The 23,336-nt window shown below is 37.6% G+C and overlaps 2 protein-coding genes and 1 long non-coding RNA gene across 4 annotated transcripts; 2 read left to right on the top strand and 1 right to left on the bottom strand.

Annotated features, from left to right (window-relative positions):
• Positions 1–5,456: 5,456 nt before the first annotated feature.
• On the bottom strand, positions 5,457–14,329 carry LOC140793698 (uncharacterized). Of its 2 annotated transcripts, none has more exons than XM_073145345.1 (11): positions 13,744–14,329; positions 13,572–13,651; positions 12,519–12,706; positions 11,142–12,102; positions 10,929–11,056; positions 10,196–10,255; positions 10,052–10,102; positions 9,852–9,922; positions 8,886–9,034; positions 6,477–8,783; positions 5,457–6,406 (listed from the first exon to the last, which is right to left on the bottom strand). In XM_073145345.1, exons 1-11 carry the CDS (start codon positions 14,148–14,150, stop codon positions 5,691–5,693), a joined length of 5,118 nt encoding a protein of 1,705 aa, XP_073001446.1. In that variant the 5' UTR covers positions 14,151–14,329; the 3' UTR covers positions 5,457–5,690. The 2 variants fall into 2 exon arrangements, with proteins under 2 accessions (XP_073001446.1, XP_073001448.1); XM_073145347.1 differs by having other exon boundaries at positions 5,457–6,391.
• A 1,659-nt stretch (positions 14,330–15,988) lies between these two features.
• Positions 15,989–18,071, top strand: LOC140794330 (fructose-bisphosphate aldolase 1, chloroplastic). The gene is made up of 6 exons (XM_073146336.1): positions 15,989–16,463; positions 16,559–16,828; positions 16,910–17,019; positions 17,102–17,192; positions 17,279–17,548; positions 17,638–18,071. Exons 1-6 carry the CDS (start codon positions 16,293–16,295, stop codon positions 17,914–17,916), a joined length of 1,191 nt encoding a protein of 396 aa, XP_073002437.1. The 5' UTR covers positions 15,989–16,292; the 3' UTR covers positions 17,917–18,071.
• Positions 18,072–20,260: 2,189 nt separating this feature from the next.
• On the top strand, positions 20,261–22,169 carry LOC140793900 (uncharacterized). The gene is made up of 2 exons (XR_012110029.1): positions 20,261–20,417; positions 21,290–22,169. It is a non-coding gene; the product is annotated as an uncharacterized lncRNA (long non-coding RNA).
• Positions 22,170–23,336: the final 1,167 nt, after the last annotated feature.

The following is a 23,336-nucleotide window of genomic DNA, read 5'->3' as shown; positions in this document are numbered from 1 at the left end:
TGATTAATGAGGAAGGTCTTTTTTATTTCGTTCTTTCTTTCCCCCACGTGTACCCTTAAGGTTGCCTATTTTAAATAAAGATCTAAACCATTTTATATGTAGAAGAAAAGGACAAGTACACCCATAACGAATATAAAAAGAACACACTTACTATGGTAAAAGTGAAAGGAAGAACAATTCCCAAGTAGGTGAAGAAAAATAGCAATAAAGATGTGGCATCTTTTATGAGTCAAAGGTAATTTAAAATTTACTACTTTACTTTGTATTCATTTTGGTGTTTTCTGAATCTTAGTGTTCATGAGATATTGGACTTTGTAAACATTTTGTTGCACTATAGTCTCAAAAGGCAACAATAAATAAATATTATCATGGGAGAGTATAGTTTAAACTATTGACTTTAAAAAAAATAATTTAATGAACTGTTGGAAATCACACGATTAGTATGGTAGAAAAGAAACGATCAGAATAATTATCAAACCGCAAAAAAGGACTTATTAGTAATCCAAAGAAAATATTATTTAAAGATAATCCTAAGAATCTGGGACCCAAATCTTATATTATTACACTCTGCAGACATTTGCTTACAATATAGTCTCAAAAGGTAAATAAATAAATGAAAACGGCTTGGTCACACTTAATTATAGCCTTTACAAATACCCACTCTTAGTTTTGGGATCTTAGCAACACTAATTAATTTCCTTAGTCCACATTATTCCTCTGTCATACACTTTTGTGAAGCTAAAACTTGTGACATAATTATTAGGAGTATATATATACGAAGAAAGTGCTTGGCATGGAGAATACCCACTAACATTAAAAAATATAAATCATGTGCAATATTCTGCAAAGTTTTGGGTGGAGTGGATGAATTAATTATAGCGTAAACTTTTTAGCAAGCTTTTGAGCAATGTATTCATGATTGGAAGGAGAAATTGGGATAATAATTGCCCACCTTACCTACCTTCTTACGTATATTAGCGAACGACCACCATTTGTGAATTTGTTCTTTGCCTCTATTTTATTTGATGATGGGGATTGAATACAATATACTAAGAATATTCCTAACCAGCTATTGGGAGATGGATTTTTGAAAAGATAACCAAAAAAAGAGAGTTAATTATAAGTATATTAGTATGAGAAGGTTTAAGAAACAAAAAATAAGGTCATTTGCGTTAAAACTTAAATAATTTTTATTTTTTTTTATTTTTACAGAATTGGTAATTAGTTGTACATCATAATCTAAGGATTTATAAATAACCCAATATTTAAGTCTTATCGAAGAGCACAAATATAGAACACTAGAAAACTTAGGCAATTAGATTTTGGGTGTTATCCCACTTGAGATTAAAATATCATTATTTATAGTTAATTTTATTTCTGAGACAAAAGTACCACAGAAAATATAAGTGCTAGGGTATTAATATCTTCTCAGTTACAGTTGTTAATTATAATTAGCATTTTCCCTGGAAGATTATTATCTAACGACTAAATGACGTGGTAGTGACGTGGCATACTCACCTTGCGTCTAGCTAGATTGTTGAGTTTAATAGTTGAGACGTGAATGGCATATCTCATTTAGTCAAACTTGAGATCGAGAAATGAGAAGAAAAAAAATTAGATCGAATCTAAGCTTTTCAATTTAAAGTTGGTTTCTACTTTATCCACATCTAATCCTTCATCGAATTGAAGATATTACTAGTAGTTCTATCCACCTTTTTGTATCATAATGAAGGTGATTAAGTGGGATTAAAGTGATTGTGACAAGGATAGAGAGGGGAAATAACAAGATTAGCACACACAAACAAAAAGATTCATACAAAGAATTTACTCAGGATAATGTATGAATTATGATAGAGGGTTGGGTAATTGGCACTTCACCAACATCCATGACGACATACGTCTTGATGGCGTATGCCTCGCATCATATCATCATAATAAAACTTTTAATCGTTTTTAATCCAATGCCTTCGCTTATAGTACTCATATTAGTTTTAAAAACCATGGTGTTTTTTGTTATTTAATTTGCGTGAGAAAATCGTGAGTTCTTGTTTTCCTGTCTATCTTGATAGGGTTTTTAAGTCATCAGCCACAGTCCAGATATTTTATTTGCCGTTTTCTCTAAGTTCTTGTTTGGTTTGAGGCTAAGGCTAAGCCCCCGAATTTTATTAATTAATTTTATTTTTTTGGTCTTAATTTTTTAGAGAGTGAACTTAGTTAGATATAACAAAAAGATAGAAAAATATTTGATTATTGAATCAGGTCAAAGATTTTTGAACTCAAAGCAAATAAGGCCTAATAATTTAAAATGACAACGAGAACATGATTTATGCGCCAATTTAGGGACTATCTAGGATATTCGGAGATACAAAAATAGCCAGAATTAAAAGCAATGCAAACAAACACATCATTTTTCTATGATTAAATCAATCACTAATAACTAGAGCTAATCAATCTGTTCAACCTACTTAAGTTTGGCCTGAGCTCAATTTGGGCTTAACCTAGCTCTAGCTTGGTTTAACAGCGACGATACATGCGGTGCCTTTGCCTACATATCTTTTTATATAAAAAGATAGTTAGTTTTGAGGTGTAATTATTCAGCTCGGCTCATTATTAGCTTGTCCACAAACCACATTTGTTGACCCATTATCCTCGGCCTAAGCTCAGTATTTCACATAGTAGTTTACGGTAACCAGTTAGAATGTTCCATGTCAGTTTAAACCTAACCCAATTTGACTGATTTGTGGGCAGGCTAGCAACCAGCCGGCTCGAAAAGCTTGGTTAGAATTATGTTTAGCTTGCCCGATGATTGCATATACCAATAATATTATAAACATAAAAACTATTTATAATCTGCCTACTAAATAGCCAACAATTGTATATGACGCTTTCTTGCTCGCTAAAACTTTTAATGAATTACTTATCATAATTGATCAATCAATCTCAGTAGCCCTTGAAATAGTCACTCGCTCCAAAGAAGAAAGCAACAACTAAGTTCAAAGATGTTCAATAAAAATTCATCTCTCTAATATCATTTGATCGCCAAGAAAATTTCAACAAATATCATACCCTACTAAAATTTTTAATATACACTTCTCTAAAGTTAATGCAAAACACTTTTTTTCCACTTAAAACGTTTTGCCTTTCTCTCATTAAATGGATTGAATTTTGACCATTGATTAGCTCTAGGGATTTGCATGTTGAATGATTTAGTTTTTAACTTATAAGCACTAAAAAATAGTAACTCAGAAGGGTATCTATATAAAACCATTGATTCTAAAAGATCTACATACATATACGAAAAATCTACTCTTAATTGTTATAAGGCTATAAAGACTTCATTATAAGGTGTTAAAAATCCAATACAAAGTCAATGGATAAAGTACATTCTTGCCTGCAATATGCCCTGAAGACTTTCGTCTGCCGACGTCCTGCACCAAGATCTGCTCTAAAGTAGTGGTGTGAAACCCATGGAGGAAAACTCAATCCAAAAAAAAGCTCAAATGGTGGGATGCTTATAAAGTTGAGGTTTTTTTAAAGATAAATTTGTATATAACAATTTATATTTTAATAAAATTATAATATATTTTTTATATTTTTATTATTTATAAATCTTTGAGTTAAGTATATATTGAGTAAATATAACTTAGCTGATAGTATTTTTGTGATTTTTATAGTATAGTTAACTTAACCTATTGGTTTAGTTAAGTTTACCTAACAAATCTAATAACAGTATATTTACTGTACATATTCGTTAATTTATCAAACTCAATTTATAATTAATAAAAATATACGATATAAATCAGAATTTTATCGTAACGCCGAGTGTCGGTACAAATTTCCCTTTTTGTGTGGGCAGAATTAAAAGAAAAAAGAATCCAAAAGCTTGCAGCTTTTCCTTTGGGGGGGATGAATGGTGACATAGCATGCATACATGATGGCAATGGGGGCCATACACACAATACATATATGGATAGATATCCACAAGACCACTACCATTTGTTGGTTCTCCATTTGGTATCATATCACAAAGTCATCTTCTTGTAGGTGGCATGGTATTGTATCTATCTGATAGCTCTGTTGATAGAAATACTTGCTTCGGCTTCAGGAAAGGTCAATAGTTGTGCGAATAACTCTGTACACTGACAATAGTGAGCTATCACAAAGTTGGCCTTTTCCAAAGCAGGGTCACAAAGTTGACCTCTTCGGATTTCTTTTTTTCTTTTAGAAAAGAAAAGAAAAAAAGTGGCTGTGAAATTTTTTAAAACGAGTATTACGAAGGATCGTAGAATTATGAAACATTGCTTTGAATATATTAAAATTTTGTTTTCTAAGACGCTAAAAAAGGTTGTTGATTGGCTAGGTTATTCGATAAGACCTCATTGCTTTGAGATTAAGAAAACAAATTAAACTAAATATTGTAGCCTTCCTCCTATCTAATCTAGAGCAACGTGTTTTACTACTTATTTTTAATTTAAAATAGCGGTTTAATAATTATTTTGATGTGAAATAAAATTGAGATAAAATCGAATGGGAATCAAAACTTGACTCAAATATCCTTGATTTAATATATAAATTTAAATTAAAGTGTTGTTATTTAGTATAGGTATTAATGTATATTAATATCTGTGGATTACATCCTTGCAAACATATAATGAGATAGATGGGTAGTAGGAGAGAGAGAATTTTGAAAATAGGTAACTTGATGTTTCTTTTCAACCTAAATTAGATTTTCTAATTTAGAGTAGAAAAGAAAAATGATAACAGAGAAAGATGAAGGGAATAAAGAGAGGCAATTAATACCGGCGCATAAATATTAACATGCTTTTAATTCATGCAGAGTATAGAAGCAAGTAAGCACAGGTAAACTTGAAGATCTCTTACTACCAAAAGTTGGTTGGTTTTTAAAAAAGCCGATGTTCTGCAATGCGCACTCAGCATCAACAACGATTATGTTTGAATATGCAAATAAATGTATGGAACAAAGATTGATTAAATTAACACTCTTCCTTGTGAATGTCCATGCCAAATGATACTTTTGAGTATATCTTTGTTAAATTTTATTTTATTTGTTTATATCTAGAGAGGCTACAATAAAGTAGTTGCCACAACCCACACCGCTTTAGCCACACACCAAAAAAAAACAAAAAAACAAAAAAATATTGAAACTCAAAACATAGCCACATCCAATAAGAGCTATAAACTAAACTTCACGGGAAACATTCGACATGCATAACTTAATTCTTCAAGAATTTTTCCAATATCTTTTGAAAGATTGACAGCAGCTGAATAATCAACTGCAAAACTCTTCAGCAGCCTTATAATCTGAGAGTTTTGCTCCAACCGTGCTGAGTTACTAGATTTCCTGTACAAGACTAGCAAGACCTGCAAATAACTCCTAAAAGAAATTCCGTTGGAGGACAAATAAAATTGTGGATTCCAAATTCGGACAGCAGAAATTTATCTACTCCTGAGAAAACTACTCATTCAATCATATGTCGGTGATTGAAGAAATTACAATTGTTAACGAGTATTATAAAGAAAATAAGCACTTTCTTTCTACACAAAGTCCTAAATGGCATTCCATCACAATGCTTTGGTGTTGCCATACCAACTAAATTGTAACTACACTGTACATGACAAGAAATGGAGAGAAGTGGAAGTATGAAATCAAAATCGTTGTACTGCTGCAATCATGGATGCAGATAGTTACAAGATGCACCCTTCTTGCAGTAGCCACTCTCATGGAATTTACATATCCCCTTCTGAACTTGCCCTCTCAAAGTTGGCCTAGATGACCCTCCACCACCACCAACGTTCGACCAATTCCTCCCATTGCAATTCCCTGACCCTCTACAATTCAGATAATTGTCCTCGTTATGCTTCCCTTGTCTGCTCATATAATCAGCATCAAAGGCTGGTGAACTCCAGCTACTATTGGTACTTCCTAGTGGTGTACCCCAACTAGCATTCACACTGGTTATTCCCTGATTTCTTGGTGCTGCCCAACTGACATTCTTACTTGTATTACTATTTCCTGTTGTGGTCGCTTCCCAAACAGAAGCTATGTTGGAGTTCTCCTTATCAATGGTTCCCCAACCAGAACTGAGATTCAAGTTTCCTTGAGCAGATATTTGCCAACCAGGACTAGTTGCGGTATCCTGAAGTGATGCTGCCCATCCAACATTTGGGTTTGTTTTTACCTTAGAAAGTGATCCAATGTCCAAGTTTCCGAGAGAATTAATCTTTGGTGTTGCTTCAAACCCTGTGCTTAATTTAGTGCTCACCTGCCCTGGTGGTTCCCAGGCTGCAGTAGCATTTGTCTTCACCAAACTGACATGTTCATCTTCTTGTTCTAGCTCTATTTCTGCACCGCTCGCTGGAGGCACATGACCTGGAAGAGAGAATTCTATAGATTTAATGTAGATGGCAGTGACTCACAACAATTATAAAAAAAACAGTTTTGTTCTAGCAGTTACCTGAGGTAGAAATGCCACAATTTTCCCATCCAGAAGGCTTGGGAGTTGGCGTAGGAGATGGTAACGACCACTCACAGCTCATCAGGTCGTCCTCGCTTTCCCAGTTAGAGGACTTCACAGGTTCCTGTAGGGAGAAGCTTGCTTCTCCCCCTGAAGAAACTGGATTAATGCTTGAACCATCTAGCTCTTCTCTCCCAGTTGAGGTAGGTATGCACCTTTGGAATTCTAACAGTTCATGTTGGCCGAGACTTTTAGATCCTTGACCTGTGAAGCACTCCAGCAGGTCAGATTCAGCTGTCAGCTTAGCAGTTGAGGCAGGATCAACCATTTCATCTTGTGAGCAAGCAAAAAGGGCCTGGTTATTCAATACTTGTATCTGAGAGATGGAATCTCTATCACCCAGATCTTTGGTTATGTCCCTTGAAAGTAATTGTGCACAATTTGCTTCACAAGCAATGGATGCAGGTGGACCAGATAATTCTGACGCAAGAGTAGATGTAGGATCACATACCAAATCATTATGAACTGATCGTTCATCTCCAGTCCATGTCTCACCACAATCAGGTTCCTTGGACTGGACTACAGAAGGCTCATTCTTTGCACACTGTGGAGTTGGACTGGGACATTCAATCTCGAAGAATGTATTCTTGTTCTTAACAGGCCTATCCACAGCAGTCACATCATTGGATGAAACCATTTCGTCCCTTGGGGATTGACAAGCTGCTTGATCTATCAAAATACACTGAGCATCAACTTCAGAAGCTTTTCCCTGCTGATTAGATGTCTGGAAATCATTCAAAATGTTATTTCCCTCCTGATTCTGGACTGCTTTCACAGTTTCTTCCATCTTACTCATGTTACATGTAGAACCAGATGTAGAAGACCAAGATCCTGACCCTTGAGATCTTTCAGACAGCTTCATCACATTAGAAACAGAACTTGAGACCCAATTCCCAGAAGAATTTGCTGAGGAAGGACAAAGTTTAGAGTCCATAGATGCAGTATCTGATTGATGTTCCCCATGAGATGCAATGTTTGGCACGGAACCACAGCGAGAGCCTACTGGTTGACCAATAGATGCAGTATGTGGGCTTAAAGCACCTTGACAATTTGTCTGATCTCTCCCAGTCTGTGGGATGATGGTAGGTCGGCTATATGAATCATTATACAGTTGAGAAGAGGAATCACTCACAGGTCGGGCTTTCCGATTTTCTCTTGAGTTGCATTGAGACTGTTGGCTTGAAGTGCTCCAATTATGATGATTCTTTTCATGACCCTGAGTTACAGGATGTAACCTATGGGATTTCGGACTCCACATATTTTCAGAATCCTGACCATTGCTCCATTTTCCAAAATCACCTCCTCGAACCCCTCCAGCATGTGATGATCCATATGAACTGGCAGAAAATTGAGCAGTCAATGCAGGTTCTTTATGACTTTGAACCTGATTGTGCCAAGTGTAAGCATCCTTTGATGGTTCCCAGACTCTCTGAGCACCACCAACTTCTCCATTTGCTGCAGAATAGTTGATAGACTGCCTAGCCATTCTACCAGCATTTTGCATGGTATAACCAATAGAAGAGAAACTAGCATTACTACTGTTCTCGTTCCAGTTGTTTCCATGTCGTGTACTACCTACCCCTGTGGAATAATTATTTCCAGGCCAAACAGCCTCACAATTACTACTTCTGTTACCTGATACACCTGCAAGACTCGTAGGCTGAAGGAAATTGTTATGCTGAGGCTCCTGTTTAGGTGAATCTTTCTGGAATCTTGGCAGTACATTAGCTAATAATACAGATTTCTCTGGGTTCTCAAACATTAGCCATATCCTTAGGTCAGGTGGGAAGTAGCTAGACCATTTGCCCAGCTGTGCAATAGAAAAAGGACCCTGGATATGTCCAGCAGGGTCTTTATAGTGCCACACCTTATCAGTCTCACTAATATTTGACAGTACTGAACCCATAGCAGACAATGATGGTGTAGTTTCTATTGTAACATCATATGGCTGCCCAGGTTTTGTAACACCAACCTCTGAACTGCTTACACTAGTTTGAGATTTTGGAGTGTCCCAGCCATTCATCCAATGCAAATCTCTCTCTTGGTTCCATGATAATTCTTTCTTATCACCCACATCATGGAAGGCATCTATTTTGCTAACTGCACCATCTGTTGATGCACCCCTGGCAGAGAGGAAGCTCATGTTTGAGCCTTTCTCTGCATCATTCCGGACTCTTCCTGAAAGGATCAAGTCCCTTCCATTCCTACTAGATGAAGACTCCCTCGATCTACTAGTCTTATAGCTGTCTGCATGGAAAGACATTGATCACATTCACCATTTATTATAAAGAACTGCCAAATAAAACAAAATATTTACGGGAATGCCTCAATACTCAGGACTCTGATTACCAGATTTTCTGGAGTCTGTTTCTTCCTCGGCAGATTCATAATCTGGATTCATATGTGGGTCAGCATGTATTTCTGGAACTTCATTTAATTTACGCATGCGCTCTTCAGGTGTGCTTAGAAGCTGCAATTTTTCCACACACTCTCTGAGCGTAAAAATGGTCAAGGGCCACAGAATCATAATTTTATGTTTCTTAATCTAGATCAAAAATTTGAGACACAACTGACTACAGTTTCACACACACACACAAACCAGGATTGCATATGAATATATGATGGCCAAAAGAGATTATGGAGCCCAGGAAATGCAAAATACAATGGCTATGAGCTCAAAACAGACTGCTAAGATACATTAAAACCATACCACCACAAATTAGATCTGCCAAAAGAACATGTGATTAATTGTACAAAGACATTCAGGATTGTGTGTGATGGCCAATACAGATAATGGTGCTCAGTAATTGGCAAATACTATAGTAGAAGCATTGAGCTTCAAACAGACTTCTAAAATACATTAGAAATTATATTACTAAGAATTAGATTTAGGAAAAAAAATCGTTTAATGATTTGATAAATAGAAGACGACCTCAAGTGGAAGACTAAATGAACACTAATAATAGATGTAAGATATAAATGCTTCTCCCAAGTTTGAAGTTAATTGATTGGAAAACCATATAAAGTATACATATATAACAGGGTGTTGAAAATCTGGTGGAATAAAACAATGGGATGTAATTATAAAAAAAAGTAACTGGTGCAAACCCACTTTGACCAAATTTCAAAGAAGAAAAAAAGTTATTCAAAAGGGCAAGAAAGATAAAAACAGAAGATTTAACACATATTGATTAAGTGGAGATTACTGGGAACATTGCCCATGAAAATCATTTTTAAATCTTCTTCCTAGACGTACCTATCATATTTCTTATTGCAAAAGTAGAACAAGTATATGATGCTATACAAAAAGGATATTCTTTTCTACGGCCTGTTTCACTTGCACGATCACGGAGATGACTGAGCCGCAGCTTCTCAGTTTCCAACCACTGAATTGAGTCACAAAATCCAATTATGCCAAGAAGAGTCTCTCTTTAGTACCAGATGACATATAATCAAAATTATCTGCTGAAAATCTTCAAAAGGAAGTAAATAAAATGTACTGTATTAGCGCTCACATCATTAACTCTCAAAGTTTGGAGGATCCTAGCTTTCTCCTGAAGATGACCCTGAAGGTGATAGAAATAAAAGATATTATGGATTATATACAACTTCTGCAAGTAAGGCTAAAGAACAGATGTTGAACAACATTCGAGCATTACCACTGTTAATCGCGTAATTAGGCCACATTTAACGCTCTGTCGTAAGCGTTTGCATTCTTCCTAGGAAAGCAAGTGGAAAAGAATCATCAGTCAGACCAAGAAGAAAAGAGAACAGAGCATTACCTTCAAAGAAGTTCTGACAAACAAAGCAATTCCTTTGACTTAAGCAAGCAGTTCCAACAAATAAAAAGTTAATTTAGCTTAAGTAAGCACTTAATTTTTCTACCCAAAAATTATCCAATATAGTGTTTTAGAAGAACTGACAATACTGCAACTCATGCATGAAGCCACCGAGTAGTACGAGTGAATGTGAGGTATGTGATGGAGGGAATTTGTGCTGAAAAATACTCTGACATCATGACAATTCAAAGCGCAAATATCACAATACAGATCACGATTTTTATGTGAGAGTAATAGTAGAACCTCCAAGCAAGAAAAGATTAGTTGTGTTCCACTAAAATCCTGATACATTGTTTCAAAAGGTCTAATTGATCAATGCGTAAATGAATTGTCAACTCCTACTGAATTCTACCAAAATGGGAAATAGACTTCATAGTGAGCACACTTTCTACTTAACCAAGAAAAACCAAAAGACTGGTCAATTCAAGCAAATGCACGGTAAAAGAATATGAAGATATTCAGATATAAACAATTTCTGATATTACACGCATTTTCATGGTGATATTACTAACAAACAGATGGTAAATTATTGAGTAACAATATATTTATCAACCTCTGTGAACTCCTGATTTGAAATGGCATCCACTGTAATAACCTCCTTTTTGTCTAAATTTAATATCTCTAGTGCAATATCTGTTGTCTTCTTACCAATCTTGTAGCTTTCAGCAACCTTGTTTGTCCCTGCATAAAGAATAGACAGAAATAGGCTTATGAACATTTGTAATCTCAAGTTAGTTCAATAATAGACTAAGAGGGCAGCTCTTACCAACAACTTTAACCAGACGATACATATCTTGCCTTTGACCAGTACCAGGAATTCTTATCCTTACAAAAGCGCCTACAACTTTACCACTGAATGTCTCAATATCATCAATCAAATCTTCCATCAGCCCACGACGCAAGTAAATTAGATTAATGTTATGCACATCAACTGCCGCATAATCATCAAGATTAATCTGTGGTTCCTTCTCCATCTTTTTACGGGCTTTCCTTCTCTTATCTGAAATTACTTTCATTGCCATATCACTGTATCCTTCAGCTTCCATTTGACTTGAATCAGGATCCAAAGCTCTCCCTTGGTTGTCATCACTCACTGTTTGTGAAGCCTCTTTTATAAGAAAGTGAGACTCTAAAAGTTTTAACATCTCAAAATGACCAACACGTGGTTTCCCAAACAAGTACTGAAGCCTTGAATCACAAATTATTTGACTTTTTCTGCGAGGATCGCGGAGATTATTTTGTTTTATATATTCAAGCAGAAGAGCCTGCACATCAAACTGTGATATCACAGATATGTCACCATCTTTCATGTGCCCTACAAATTCCAAGAGTTCTGGCGAAGCCCAATCTAAGTTTCCGGTCAAACATGTTCCTTCACTTTCTGCTTTCTTTTGGGAACTTTCAATTTCTTTAACAAACCTTTCGACTTTTTTGCCTGAACTTCCACCATCAATGTTATTCTTGGAACGTTTTCTAACCTTTTTCCTTGAGGAACTGCTTCGTCTGTGGTGTCCTGAAGAGCTATCAGAACTAGCATCTTGGTCATTATTAGCATCATATGATTCATCGGAAGATTCCTCCTTGAAAACTGAGGCACCAGATTGTCTCCATGAATTCCTAGCATTACTTAGTTCGTCTAATGTTAGAGACAGTCTCCTTTTCTGATCTAACCAATATAGTTTGAACAAATATTCCCAGCTACTCTTGTCATCAAAATCAATCCCAACCTGTGCAGGAAAACTAGATAATTTAATTTTGCAAACAAGGAACTTCTGCCATGAGCCACCACATCACTGTTTAGGAATCTACATAGACAGATACAACAAAAACTAGAAAGGCATTACATGGTAAAGAATTACAAGAGCCACTTATTGAAGTGCTCTCGAAGGGGTAGCACTAATATGCTCAAGATTTCAAGATATCATGATGAAAAGGCAGGGTATAGAGACTACTCTTAACTCAAATTGTTTTAAATTTTAATGTAAAAAAATCAGTACAGATAATCCTCTCAAATCTCTTAGAGCACATCCACCATTTGATTATTGTCACAAAAAGTACGACATTATGCATAAGAAATATAACTGATTGAAGAACGCTACATAATATCAAGAGAAGCACATGCCAGAATTGATTTAGGGCATACCTTTTTCTCTTTGTCAGCCTCTTCTGATTCTACCAACATTATAGTGCTGAAACAGGTCTCACAGAAACCCTTGCTCCCCCTCACACCAAAAAATTTAGCCCCTTTAATGCATCCTTTGCACAGAGAGTATGTGCAGGTATAGCACATGTATTGTGCAGCCTTTTCACAACTGCTGCAGATATGCCAGCCTAATATGCAAGGTGAAGAGAAAAAAACATAGTCAGAATCCAAGAACTTATATCTAGTACAGGGTAACTGATAGTGAAAGAGAACAACATAAGACTTCCTCTATCCATGCTTAGTGACATATCTTTGGGTAACTGGCCCACATGTGGATAAAATATAAAGATTCCATTTCAAACTTGAAAAATATAGCATTAAAGGTTTTAATTCCAAACTATTTGGGATCAGCTATACAGATTAATCTCTTCCATTCATCTTCTCCTAGTGGAACAGCTTAGTTCTGTGAAATTAAATGTTACCATGTCTTTTCTCACTAATTCTTCACATTGTAGTCTTGGATTCATGATCTTCTCCTCCCTATAAGGAGAGAACCTGCTACTTAAATAAAATACTCTTTCGTAATAGTGCACTATGTGCTCTTTGTTAGCAAAACATCTCTCTCAAGTAACCTATCCTCTAGAAAAATTATGTATCACTATATACTTCATTTCAGCACAAAGTTTAGATAAAAATAAAAACAAATACCTAAGCTGTTGCTGCTTATCAAAATATTTAACTAAATAGAGTGATATTTGGTAAATTAGAAGACCACACTTACATCTGATAAACATGATATGATAGAATGCCTAAGATGGATTGAAATTTATCCCTATATATTTGCAGGATCATCAGTACCCAAAAAACAAAGTTTCAGAGAGTCATATTTCACAGCCCTTACTGCTTCGGCATTTACAGCTCTCCTAGACGCAAATAACTGTTAATTAAAAAAATCTATATCCTGCTTTACTACAGATTAGACCAATGGAAACGATAGTGAAGATGAATAAAAATGTAGTCAAATTGAAAGGAAAAAAGGAAGTGCAAACCCACCGCAATTCCATTTGCCCCTCAAGCGAAAGAAAGACTCGTCCCTCTTAACGCAAGCCGGATGATACACCTTTGGACAACCCCTACAATACCAGAACATAATTCAACCAACAAGAAAAGGGAGATACCTTAAAGAGCAAAGTAGATAAGACCAAAGAGTGAAGAAGTCACTAACCTACGATCACAAACCACCAGATCACCCCCATCGAAGCAAATAAAGCAAACCACCTCCTCCTCCTCTTCCTTCTTCTTTCCCACGGGAACCCTAGCGCCGTCCTTATACTTCGGCGGCCGGCCTCGCTTCCTCTTCACGACGGTTTCTCTCGCCGCCGCCTCCACCGCCACCGCCACCGCCACCGGTTCCGGTACCTCCACTGCGCCACTAACTCCGCCTCCGTCGTCCAAGATTGAAGCGAGGAGATTGGAATCGTCCATTAGATGAGATCCCATCCCTAATTCAAGACGGCTCGGAGACGATTCCGCCTCCGCAGGAGGAGGCGGCGGAAGCCACTCCTCCCCGGAGGGCTCGATCGAGTAAGGGAGACCGGGAGGGACGGTGAGAAACTCCAGTTCCGATTCCATGGATCGAGGGCAGAGATAGACCTAGGGTCCGAGCAAAACCCTAGCCATTTCTTCTTCTTCTTCGTCTCGCCCTTTCGGGTTATACTTTTTTTCCACCCCCCCTGTTCTCTTCTCTATGGGCGCGGGTTTTCCCAGCGGAAGGGAGATGAGGTGAACAGCTCAAATAGGGTCCGACCTTCTTTTTCCTCTCCTTTTTACCGCTTTTAAGTGGCTTTCTTGGTGCGGGGAGTGGGTCACATGAGAACAACACGAGCGGTCCCGAGGGTTTATATTGGGCTGGATCTCGGCCCGATACTTGGCCTGCGAAATCTAGAGATGGGGTAGGTTAATTTAGTAAACTGCAAGCAACTTGTAACCTTTCGATCACTATTAGATTTATTGGATGTGCACGATCGAAGCGATAATATATATTTAACAACATACTTTGATTGATTTGCATGTGTCGACCTGCATTAAATCCATGTTATGCTCTAACAAACTAATTTTGATAGCTATTAACATTAGCAAAGTGGGTCTCATCTGCTGGTTGGATGTGTGTGTCCTTGCTATATGGGATCAATGTTTTATTTTTATTTATTTTCCACAGATTTTTCCCATCTACTAGTAATGCCAAATTTTATGGAATATATTATGATTACCCGTTTTCTTTTGTTTGTAAGATTAAAAAAATATGCATTTATACATGTAGGCAGAGCAAAAGGTTGTTTTGTAGACTTGTAGTTGGCATTCAGACAATATTGGATGTTTGAAAGGTATTTGCGGTTATGACATACTTCTACGAAGATAAAAGATAATCTACGACTAAGGTAAAAAGATAATGATGAAAATAATAATTGGCTAAACTCATATTTCTCCCAATAATAATTATTAACACATGTCCACCACTATTTATAGGAGTAAAATTTCTAACGGATCCACATGCGAATTATCCGATTTATTTAAAATTTAAAATAGAAAGATAAAGCTAAGTAACTAATTTGACTCGACTCGACTTGACTCAACTTAATTCACAGGGTCGAATCGTAACATAGTGTGATGGGTCGGATCGTAACATAGTGTGAAGGGACTAAGGTCGAACCGAGGGGGATCCTCTGTGATGATGTACAAGGGGGGAAGAGGGAACAAAGAATTAGGAATAATTATATTTTGATGTGAACAATTGCGCGCTTCTACATTGATTCCATTATTTATTTTTTAACATATTAACTTTCTTAATTATAAAAATAACTAAAATGTCTCTTTTGTTATATATTTATTAAATTTGATCATAAAAATATATTTTACTCTTATATTAGATAAAATTTTAAAAGTAAATAATCATTTGATATTTTTGTCGTTAAGTATTTGAAAAAATTTCTACAATCTAGGGAGATAATATGTACTAAAAAAATAATGAGGAGGTGCATATAAAAATAGGTAATAGTTTAGAGAGTCCTAATATAATTATTCTTATCTCTTATAATATTGTGGATGGCTAAAATATCTGACATATACTAGGAGAAAAATATTTGCGTTATAAATTACTTGAGGCTATTTTAATTTTCGAAAACAAAAAATAGAAATTTATATAGACAAGAAACATTTCGAAGCAATCAATGGATTGGTGGCAGATATGTGACAGAGGAATTTATTTCATTCGCCTGTCCATAAAAAAAGAAATATCTCCAGTCCTTGGCAAAGCCCGAACAAAGACCCATTGTCCATTTAAAACGGAACGGGCGAACCCTGTCCGTCATTTGGACCCGCTGTCACATCAAAGAGCCCACCATTTCTAGTGGCTATTCACTAGACTCGCTCTTGCGTGGTGTGGAATGTCACGATTCGCAAAATCATTCACCAACTCCAGAATCCGACACAACCGAGTTCACTCGTCCACCACCACCACCATCGCCACTAGAATACTAGATCCTTCCGAGATCTTCCACCTCTCGATGCGTGCCCCATTCCTGCCTCGTAGGAATTATCATACAGCTGGGAGCTCCTCATTGGTCAGCTCATCTCCGCCGCTAATCTCCGATCTCTTTCTGACAACACTGATCTATAATTAGCGAGCAAACCGAACAAACAACTAAGCGCAAGAGAGCAGAGTGAAGCAAAGGCTCTAGTTTAACGAGAACGAGCTCAACTCTCTCCTTGGCTTCAATGGCATCGGCGTCCCTCCTCAAGTCCTCTCCGGTCATCGACGTGTCTGAGTGGGCGAAGGGGCAGTCTCTTCGACACCCGGCAGCCTCCGTGGCCGTCCGATCCCACTCACCCGTCTCCCTCACCGTCCGCGCCGCGTCTTCCTACGCGGATGAGCTCGTCAAAACTGCGGTAAGCATTTCATCAAACATATCTATGGCTCTATGCTCCTCCTCTTGGTTTCGACAAGTTCTGATCTTGTTGTTGGAATGAACTCGATGGCGTAGAAAACTATTGCGTCCCCGGGGCGTGGGATCCTTGCGATGGACGAATCCAACGCGACCTGCGGCAAAAGGCTGGCATCAATCGGCCTGGAGAACACCGAGGCCAACCGCCAAGCCTACCGTACTCTGCTCGTCTCCGTCCCCGGCCTCGGCAACTACGTCTCCGGCGCCATCTTGTTCGAAGAGACCCTTTACCAAACGACTACCGACGGCAAGAAGATGGTTGATGTTCTCGAGGCCCAGAACATAGTGCCCGGCATCAAGGTTGACAAGGTAAGCTAAACTCACCTAGGCATTTTAACAAACATTTTCTGGTCATTATCTAATGAGCTTTGGAACGGTTACTGAGAGCAGGGTCTTGTTCCTCTCGCTGGTTCCAACGACGAATCTTGGTGCCAAGGCCTCGACGGGCTCGCTTCCCGATCCGCTGCTTACTACCAGCAAGGTGCTCGCTTTGCCAAATGGTAAGAATTATGCCTCATCCCCTTTCCTAATTTCTTCTCCTCTATATACGAAGATTACCTAATTCGTATTCTCTTGGAATAGGCGAACAGTGGTGAGCATTCCCAATGGCCCTTCAGCTCTCGCGGTGAAGGAAGCCGCTTGGGGCCTTGCACGCTACGCTTCTATCTCTCAGGTCTGCAGCTTATAGTTTTTGTTTCATCTATAGCCGCTTTTGTATGCAAGAGATATGAAGTGGAAAAATTCCTCTCTTTTTTTCAGGACAACGGTCTTGTTCCAATCGTGGAGCCGGAGATTCTGCTCGACGGCGAGCATGGTATCGAGCGGACTTTCGAGGTGGCACAGAAGGTGTGGGCGGAGGTCTTCTTCTATCTTGCGGAAAACAATGTGATGTTCGAGGGAATTCTCCTCAAGCCCAGCATGGTCACCCCCGGAGCCGAGTGCAAAGAGAAGGCCACACCGGAGCAGGTTGCAGACTACACACTCAAGCTCCTCCACCGCAGGATTCCTCCGGCCGTGCCTGGAATCATGGCAAGTGCCACACTCCTTCAGTACAAGTTATAAGATGCTTAGTTTCTAATCATGGCAAAAGTAACTAACTTGACTATTGCGGATTGTAGTTCCTCTCTGGCGGGCAATCGGAGGTGGAGGCAACTTTGAATCTTAATGCCATGAACCAGAGCCCAAACCCGTGGCATGTGTCGTTCTCCTATGCGAGAGCACTCCAAAACACTTGCCTGAAAACATGGGGCGGCCGACCGGAGAACGTCAAGGCTGCCCAGGAGGCGCTGCTTGTGCGCGCCAAGGCCAACTCCCTCGCTCAGCTAGGGAAATACACAGGCGAAGGCGAGGCAGAGGAGGCGAAACAAGGAATGTTTGTAAAAAATTACTCTTACTAAGCACCTGACCATATCTTATGCCCCTATGGATTCATGGACGTATAATACTCCTGTTCTCTTCTCATGCATGTACTTCACAGGCATTACAATCTAATTTTGTCCAGCATCAGCTTATTTAGCTAATAATATATGATCTTCTTGGCAGTTGGACTGTATGATCTTCGTGTATAATGGAAGTATGCACATAATTTAGCAATAAGGAGTTGAACTGATATGAAATTGCATCACAGAACTTAGTCCAGATTTTTCTTGAAGTGACATTATTTGTGAGAATGAAATCATTGAAATCTTAAGATGCAAAAATTGATCCTAAAGCGGTGGTGATAACTTCCAAGACAGTAGAGGATTAATGCTGTTTCAAAAAAATAGATTTAAGTATGGCATGGTTTGAGGAGAGTTTATTCTACTTCTAATGAGGGACAAGGTTGGTCTGAGATGCTTCATTGAGAAAAATATTATAATTCAATTGGAGGTCAAATTAAGTGTGAATTTGAATGGTATGCCAAGATTGTCATGTAAAAGGAGGAAAAAGAATAGTCTCTTATGTTATGGTTTGATACCAATTGTTGTGCTAGCAATCCGAAATAGTAGAGGGTGGCAGAAGCGATTCCTAAATACTTCAACAAATCTAATAGGATAACAAAAGATTATGGTAAACTAAATATTAGCAAAGTTAATATTAATATCAAATGAGAAATCTACAATCAAGATGCTAAACGTAAAGATTTTCTAAAACTCATTCAAATCATAGATAAGGACTTAAAAATAAATGCAAAACATAAATAAGAGAAAATTATAGACGAAATTTTACGTGATTCGGTGATATGCTTACATTCAGGGGAGGTGCAAAGCTTCAATCTACTAATCCAATATATATAGAGATGCAAATACAAAAAAGTTCTCCCTCTCCAATCTCTCCCAAATGCAATATAGGAGTGTTCTCACGTAAAAGCCTCTCACATTTTTTCTCTTGTAACTTGCTCCCCTCACAATCGTAAAATCCAACTTATTTATTTATGAGGCTGAAGAAAATTTGTGGGCCATTCAAATTGATGAATGATGTTCGAACGCTCGTGCACTACTGGTAACAAGTTTTATAAGCCGTTCGAACGCCCATGCACTGCTGTAAACACGCCTCGCAGAATTGTTCGAATGGGTGGACGGCGTTTAAACGCCTGCAGTACACGTTCGAACGCTTTTCGAACATTGTGATCTTCTAAACTCTCGTCTACTCGAACATCCGAATGTCGTTCCAACACTTTCATCCCGTTTGAACGCCGACATACAAAACTAGAATAACAGCAAATTGCAATGAAGTTGTTAACCCGTTCAAATGGTTTTCTTAATTTCGAGCCAATTTTCAACATCTCGGAGCATATAACCCATTACAGCTTTTTCAGAGACATTAACTCTTCTGTCTCTGTAGGACATCTGCAATATTACTAGAGATTTTTGCTCGCATTTGACACCTCGTGCTCAATTTCACTTTGGGAGTACAGACAATAGGCAAAGGCGACTGTAGAATTTGATCTTCTATTACCTGAGATTATTTAGTGATCGTGTCCACTGTGTATTATAAGATGGCCACACCCTTGGAAGTCTGCAGCTTGTAGACAAGTGTAACTGAATTCACTGAATATGGCATTTGTTATTTTGGTTCATGGATTTTAGCTAAAGGTATTATTTGATGTTTACTGAACAAGATCACCATTAGGTTTGTAAGGATCCAATGTGCGTATTCTGTATGCTTGCAAGTTAACTGTTCAGTATAGTTGCCATCAGCAAGCACAGCTCTAACAGAAACAATTGCAAGACAGTAGCTTTAATTGCAGGTCAATGGGTATTAGGATAATGACTCATCTCATGTGATTAATGTTTTTTTGTCTAGATTAAAGTTCCTTTCTACGATCTAAAGAGCATAAAATCCGCTGTTCTATTTCCTCACGTTGTCAACTGGCTATTGGAAGGTGTGAAACTTCTAACAGGGCTCTGGAGTCCAGATTTTCCAACTGAGTCTGGTCGAACTCATGGGTATTGTTGGGTAACAGGATCAACGTCTAAAAGAAGGATTTAAAGTTAAATTGTAAAACCGATTCCAACATATAAAGAACTATATCACTGTTATTGCACTATCTTTATTGTAAAAACATAGTATTTATTTAATAAAAATAGATTATATTAATCAAACATAATTTATAGTCAATTGTCCGGAAGAAATTATCGATCAAAGATATAATTCATATAATTTTGGATCGGGCCGGCCCAAGTCCCAACCAACTCCGATTCCGTCTCCGATTCCGACTCCGATTCCGACTCCGAGTCCAATAAGGCAATAACCCTTTAACCGGGTCGGGAAATAAGAAGTTTGGGTCGGATATGGAAACCAGAACCCGAGAGTTGGGGATTGGAAGTCTCGTCTCTTGTCTATAAATAATCCCGTTACCTAAACCTCGTCTGGATATTCTGCGAGTCGCCGTCGCCGTCGCCGTCTCCTCTTCGAAGTAAGTTCTCACCTTGTTCTCCTCCTCTTCGAATTCATCTAAATTATTGCCATCTTAGGTTGGTTTTGGTTCTTCTAGGCTAATTGTTCTCAATCTTTTTCCTTTTCTTTTGTATGTTGTTGAATACTCGAGAATTTGTATCGTGGTAATATACCTAAAAGTTTTCAATTGTATGATGCTTGTTGTTTGTTGGTGCCAGTTCTCCTTTAGTAGCATTTTGTTTTTATATGTCACAATTTGGCTATTGATCTAAGTTTGTAAGACTAGGTTTCCTAAAGAGAAGTGTAATTTACTCTTTTATTTGTAGTGTTCTTGCTGTTCTTACTAATTATTGTAAGGTTGGTTGATTGGAATACTTTGCTATCTAATTTGCCGACTAAATTAAGATTTTAGATAGTCGCATATGTTTCATACCTTCTCTTCTCTTCTCTTCTCTTCTCTTCTCTTAGATTGAGGAATTCAACCGCATTTGGGCATATGTTATAAACCGCAGATTAAGCCCCATATTACAATTTAGGGAAATTTGCATTTAACAATGTACCTTTTAACACTTTTGTGATCCACACCCTGCATTTTCAGTATTGGCACATTGCTCTAGCCTTTTTCATAATGCATGCGAAAAGGTATGTTGGATTAGGTTAATCCTAACATCATTGTTCATTAGGGTGGATAGTATGAAAACAAGAATATTTTATTAGTTCAATACGTTGCGCGTGAAAATATCTAAAATATTTGCTGGCTGGGTGTGATTTGCAAAAATTGAAAACACACAGCATGAACCGTGAAATTGTTATTGTAGGGTTATGATTGCAAATCTCTCTATTTTTACTCATGCAAGTCTGACCAATTAGGATTACGCTTATCCTTTATAGGTCCCAAAGAAAGGAAGATTTCAATATTCCTCCTCCCTCCTACTAACATGGATCCAGCTCCGATGCCTATTTCTGAGCAAGCGTTCAGAAGAAATCGCAAAAATGCCTTAAAGAAGAGAAGAAAAGGACTAGTAAAGAAGGCTTCTGAGCTTGCAATTTTGTGTGACGTTGACGTATGCTTGATCTGCTATGCTCTTCAGGGCAATGGCGAGCTCACAACATGGCCTCAGGATCGTCCATCCATAGAGAGAAGCATATGCAACTACTTTGAGGCCAAAGAAACTGGCAAAATCAAGCAAGCAATGGGTCCGAAGGACTTCTTTAACGAAGACATTAGGATGCTTGAAGAAGGCTCGAGTAGTGAGGTGCAAGAGGAACCTTGCCCCATTCTTCACGACAAACTATGGCACCCTCTACTAGACAACTGCTCTGAGAAGTCACTGAGAAGTTTATTGAGTCATTTGGAGGACAAGCTCGCTATGGTTGATCTTAAGATTGCCACATTTGGGGCTAGGGTGCCACTAAGAAGCTGTGCTGAGAGGGTGGAACCAGAAGTCAGCGAAACAGCACCAGGCGACATTGGTGCCTAAGAGATAGTTCAACAGCGAAGGGATCCTCTATTTAAGCTGCTTTAGTAAAAAAATATCCTGAGAATGCACATAATGGCCTTATATATATTTTTTTTCTTCTTGTAGTTAGGTAGATCTGTAGTTAAAAAAAACTTTATTATCATTCTTGAGCAGAAACCTTGCACAGTATTACATGGGCAATTGGTTGCATTTCTATGTAATCTTTTTGCTGGATACTAACAAGGATTCGGTGTGTTTTAGATGATTAATTTTGCAAAGTAATATATTTATCTCTACCTCTATTATGAAAAGCTAGTGAATGTGGGCAAATCTCAAAGTTACTGGATTAAGCAGTTCAGTAATTGTTACTGGATTTCGGGATCTCTAAATCTTGTTAGCAGCTTGATTAATTTTGATTGGATTCTTTTAAGAAGTACCTGTGTGGTGTCACTGTAACTTTTACAGACTTTGCTTCAAGGGTTATGTGGTAGCAAGTGGTCGACATAAAAATGTTAGGAATCCTGTTAAGCAAGCACCTCTTTGATATGATCATTAGTCTTTTGAGAAATTTATAACTTTAACTTACACCCTAAGTTTTTAGTATTGTTTATTCCCTGGCTTTTGGACATAATATTCCTACCTTTTGCTTTTATTGCATGAAATTATCTTCCATGCTATTTATTTGATAGCAACTATAGTACTTCGGTAAATAGTTTTAAAAATATAGTAAAATAAAGTTATAATTTTACCAACTATTACATTTTGGTCAAAAACTAACAAATCTACTATTATAAGGTCATTTTGTAAAGGATAACAAATTATTATGCCAATTAATAAATTTCCATAGGCTTTTCTTTTTCTTCTTCTTCTTGAGAAGGTGAGAATGTACCCCAATTTAAAAGGGTATGATCTCATAATTCTCATTAGAATAGCATTGCTTCAGCTGCATCTTGGTGTCTCCTAACAACAGAGCCAAGAGAAACACAACACGACTACCGACAAGAATTCGGACCTCGAGCTGCTTCTCAAAGCAAAGAAAACGGTCGAAAGAGATCATAATATATTCACTAGTTGGATACTCTTTTTTTTTTTAAATTAGCTGACGTATTTATTTGTATATTAACCCTTCTTTTTCTTTCTCAGATATTTCGAATATTATTCGTCAGCTTAGATAGAGATACTTACGAAGACTTCTACGATCTGGGAATAAAATGCGTTTTTATTAATAAACTGGTGGCCAATTTGGCTGCCGTCACCATTGGTCGACAGTTCCGTTGCAATCACATCTCTAATACTTGTGGATCGAAACCAAACTCCATCTCATTATTTTTTGCACAGCACTTGCAAAAAAATTTCTATTTGCAAAAGCATGAAATATTTTATTCTTATTATTATTATTATTATTATAAGCTCATAATCTAGGCGGTGAGAGGTTGATATAAACATATATGTATATATATATATACACACACACACAT

Source organism: Typha latifolia, chromosome 8 (assembly GCF_019914945.1).
Source record: "Typha latifolia isolate L0001 chromosome 8, TyphaL0001v2, whole genome shotgun sequence".
Taxonomy (NCBI): Eukaryota; Viridiplantae; Streptophyta; class Magnoliopsida; order Poales; family Typhaceae; genus Typha; species Typha latifolia.
The sequence above is the reverse complement of the archived record's forward strand: the minus strand, read 5'-3'. Positions and strand labels throughout refer to the sequence as shown.

Coding starts and splice junctions, on each gene's coding strand:
- LOC140793698 (XM_073145345.1), bottom strand. CDS start 14,150: ATGGAATCGGAACTGGAGTTTCTCACCGTCCCTCCCGGTCTCCCTTAC. Junction 12,103..12,518: donor AGGCTGACAAAGAGAAAAAG/GTATGCCCTAAA, acceptor TTTCCTGCACAG/GTTGGGATTGATTTTGATGA. Junction 9,035..9,851: donor GAAACAGGCCGTAGAAAAGA/ATATCCTTTTTG, acceptor GACCATTTTTAC/GCTCAGAGAGTGTGTGGAAA.
- LOC140794330 (XM_073146336.1), top strand. CDS start 16,293: ATGGCATCGGCGTCCCTCCTCAAGTCCTCTCCGGTCATCGACGTGTCT. Junction 16,464..16,558: donor ATGAGCTCGTCAAAACTGCG/GTAAGCATTTCA, acceptor TCGATGGCGTAG/AAAACTATTGCGTCCCCGGG. Junction 17,549..17,637: donor CGGCCGTGCCTGGAATCATG/GCAAGTGCCACA, acceptor TGCGGATTGTAG/TTCCTCTCTGGCGGGCAATC.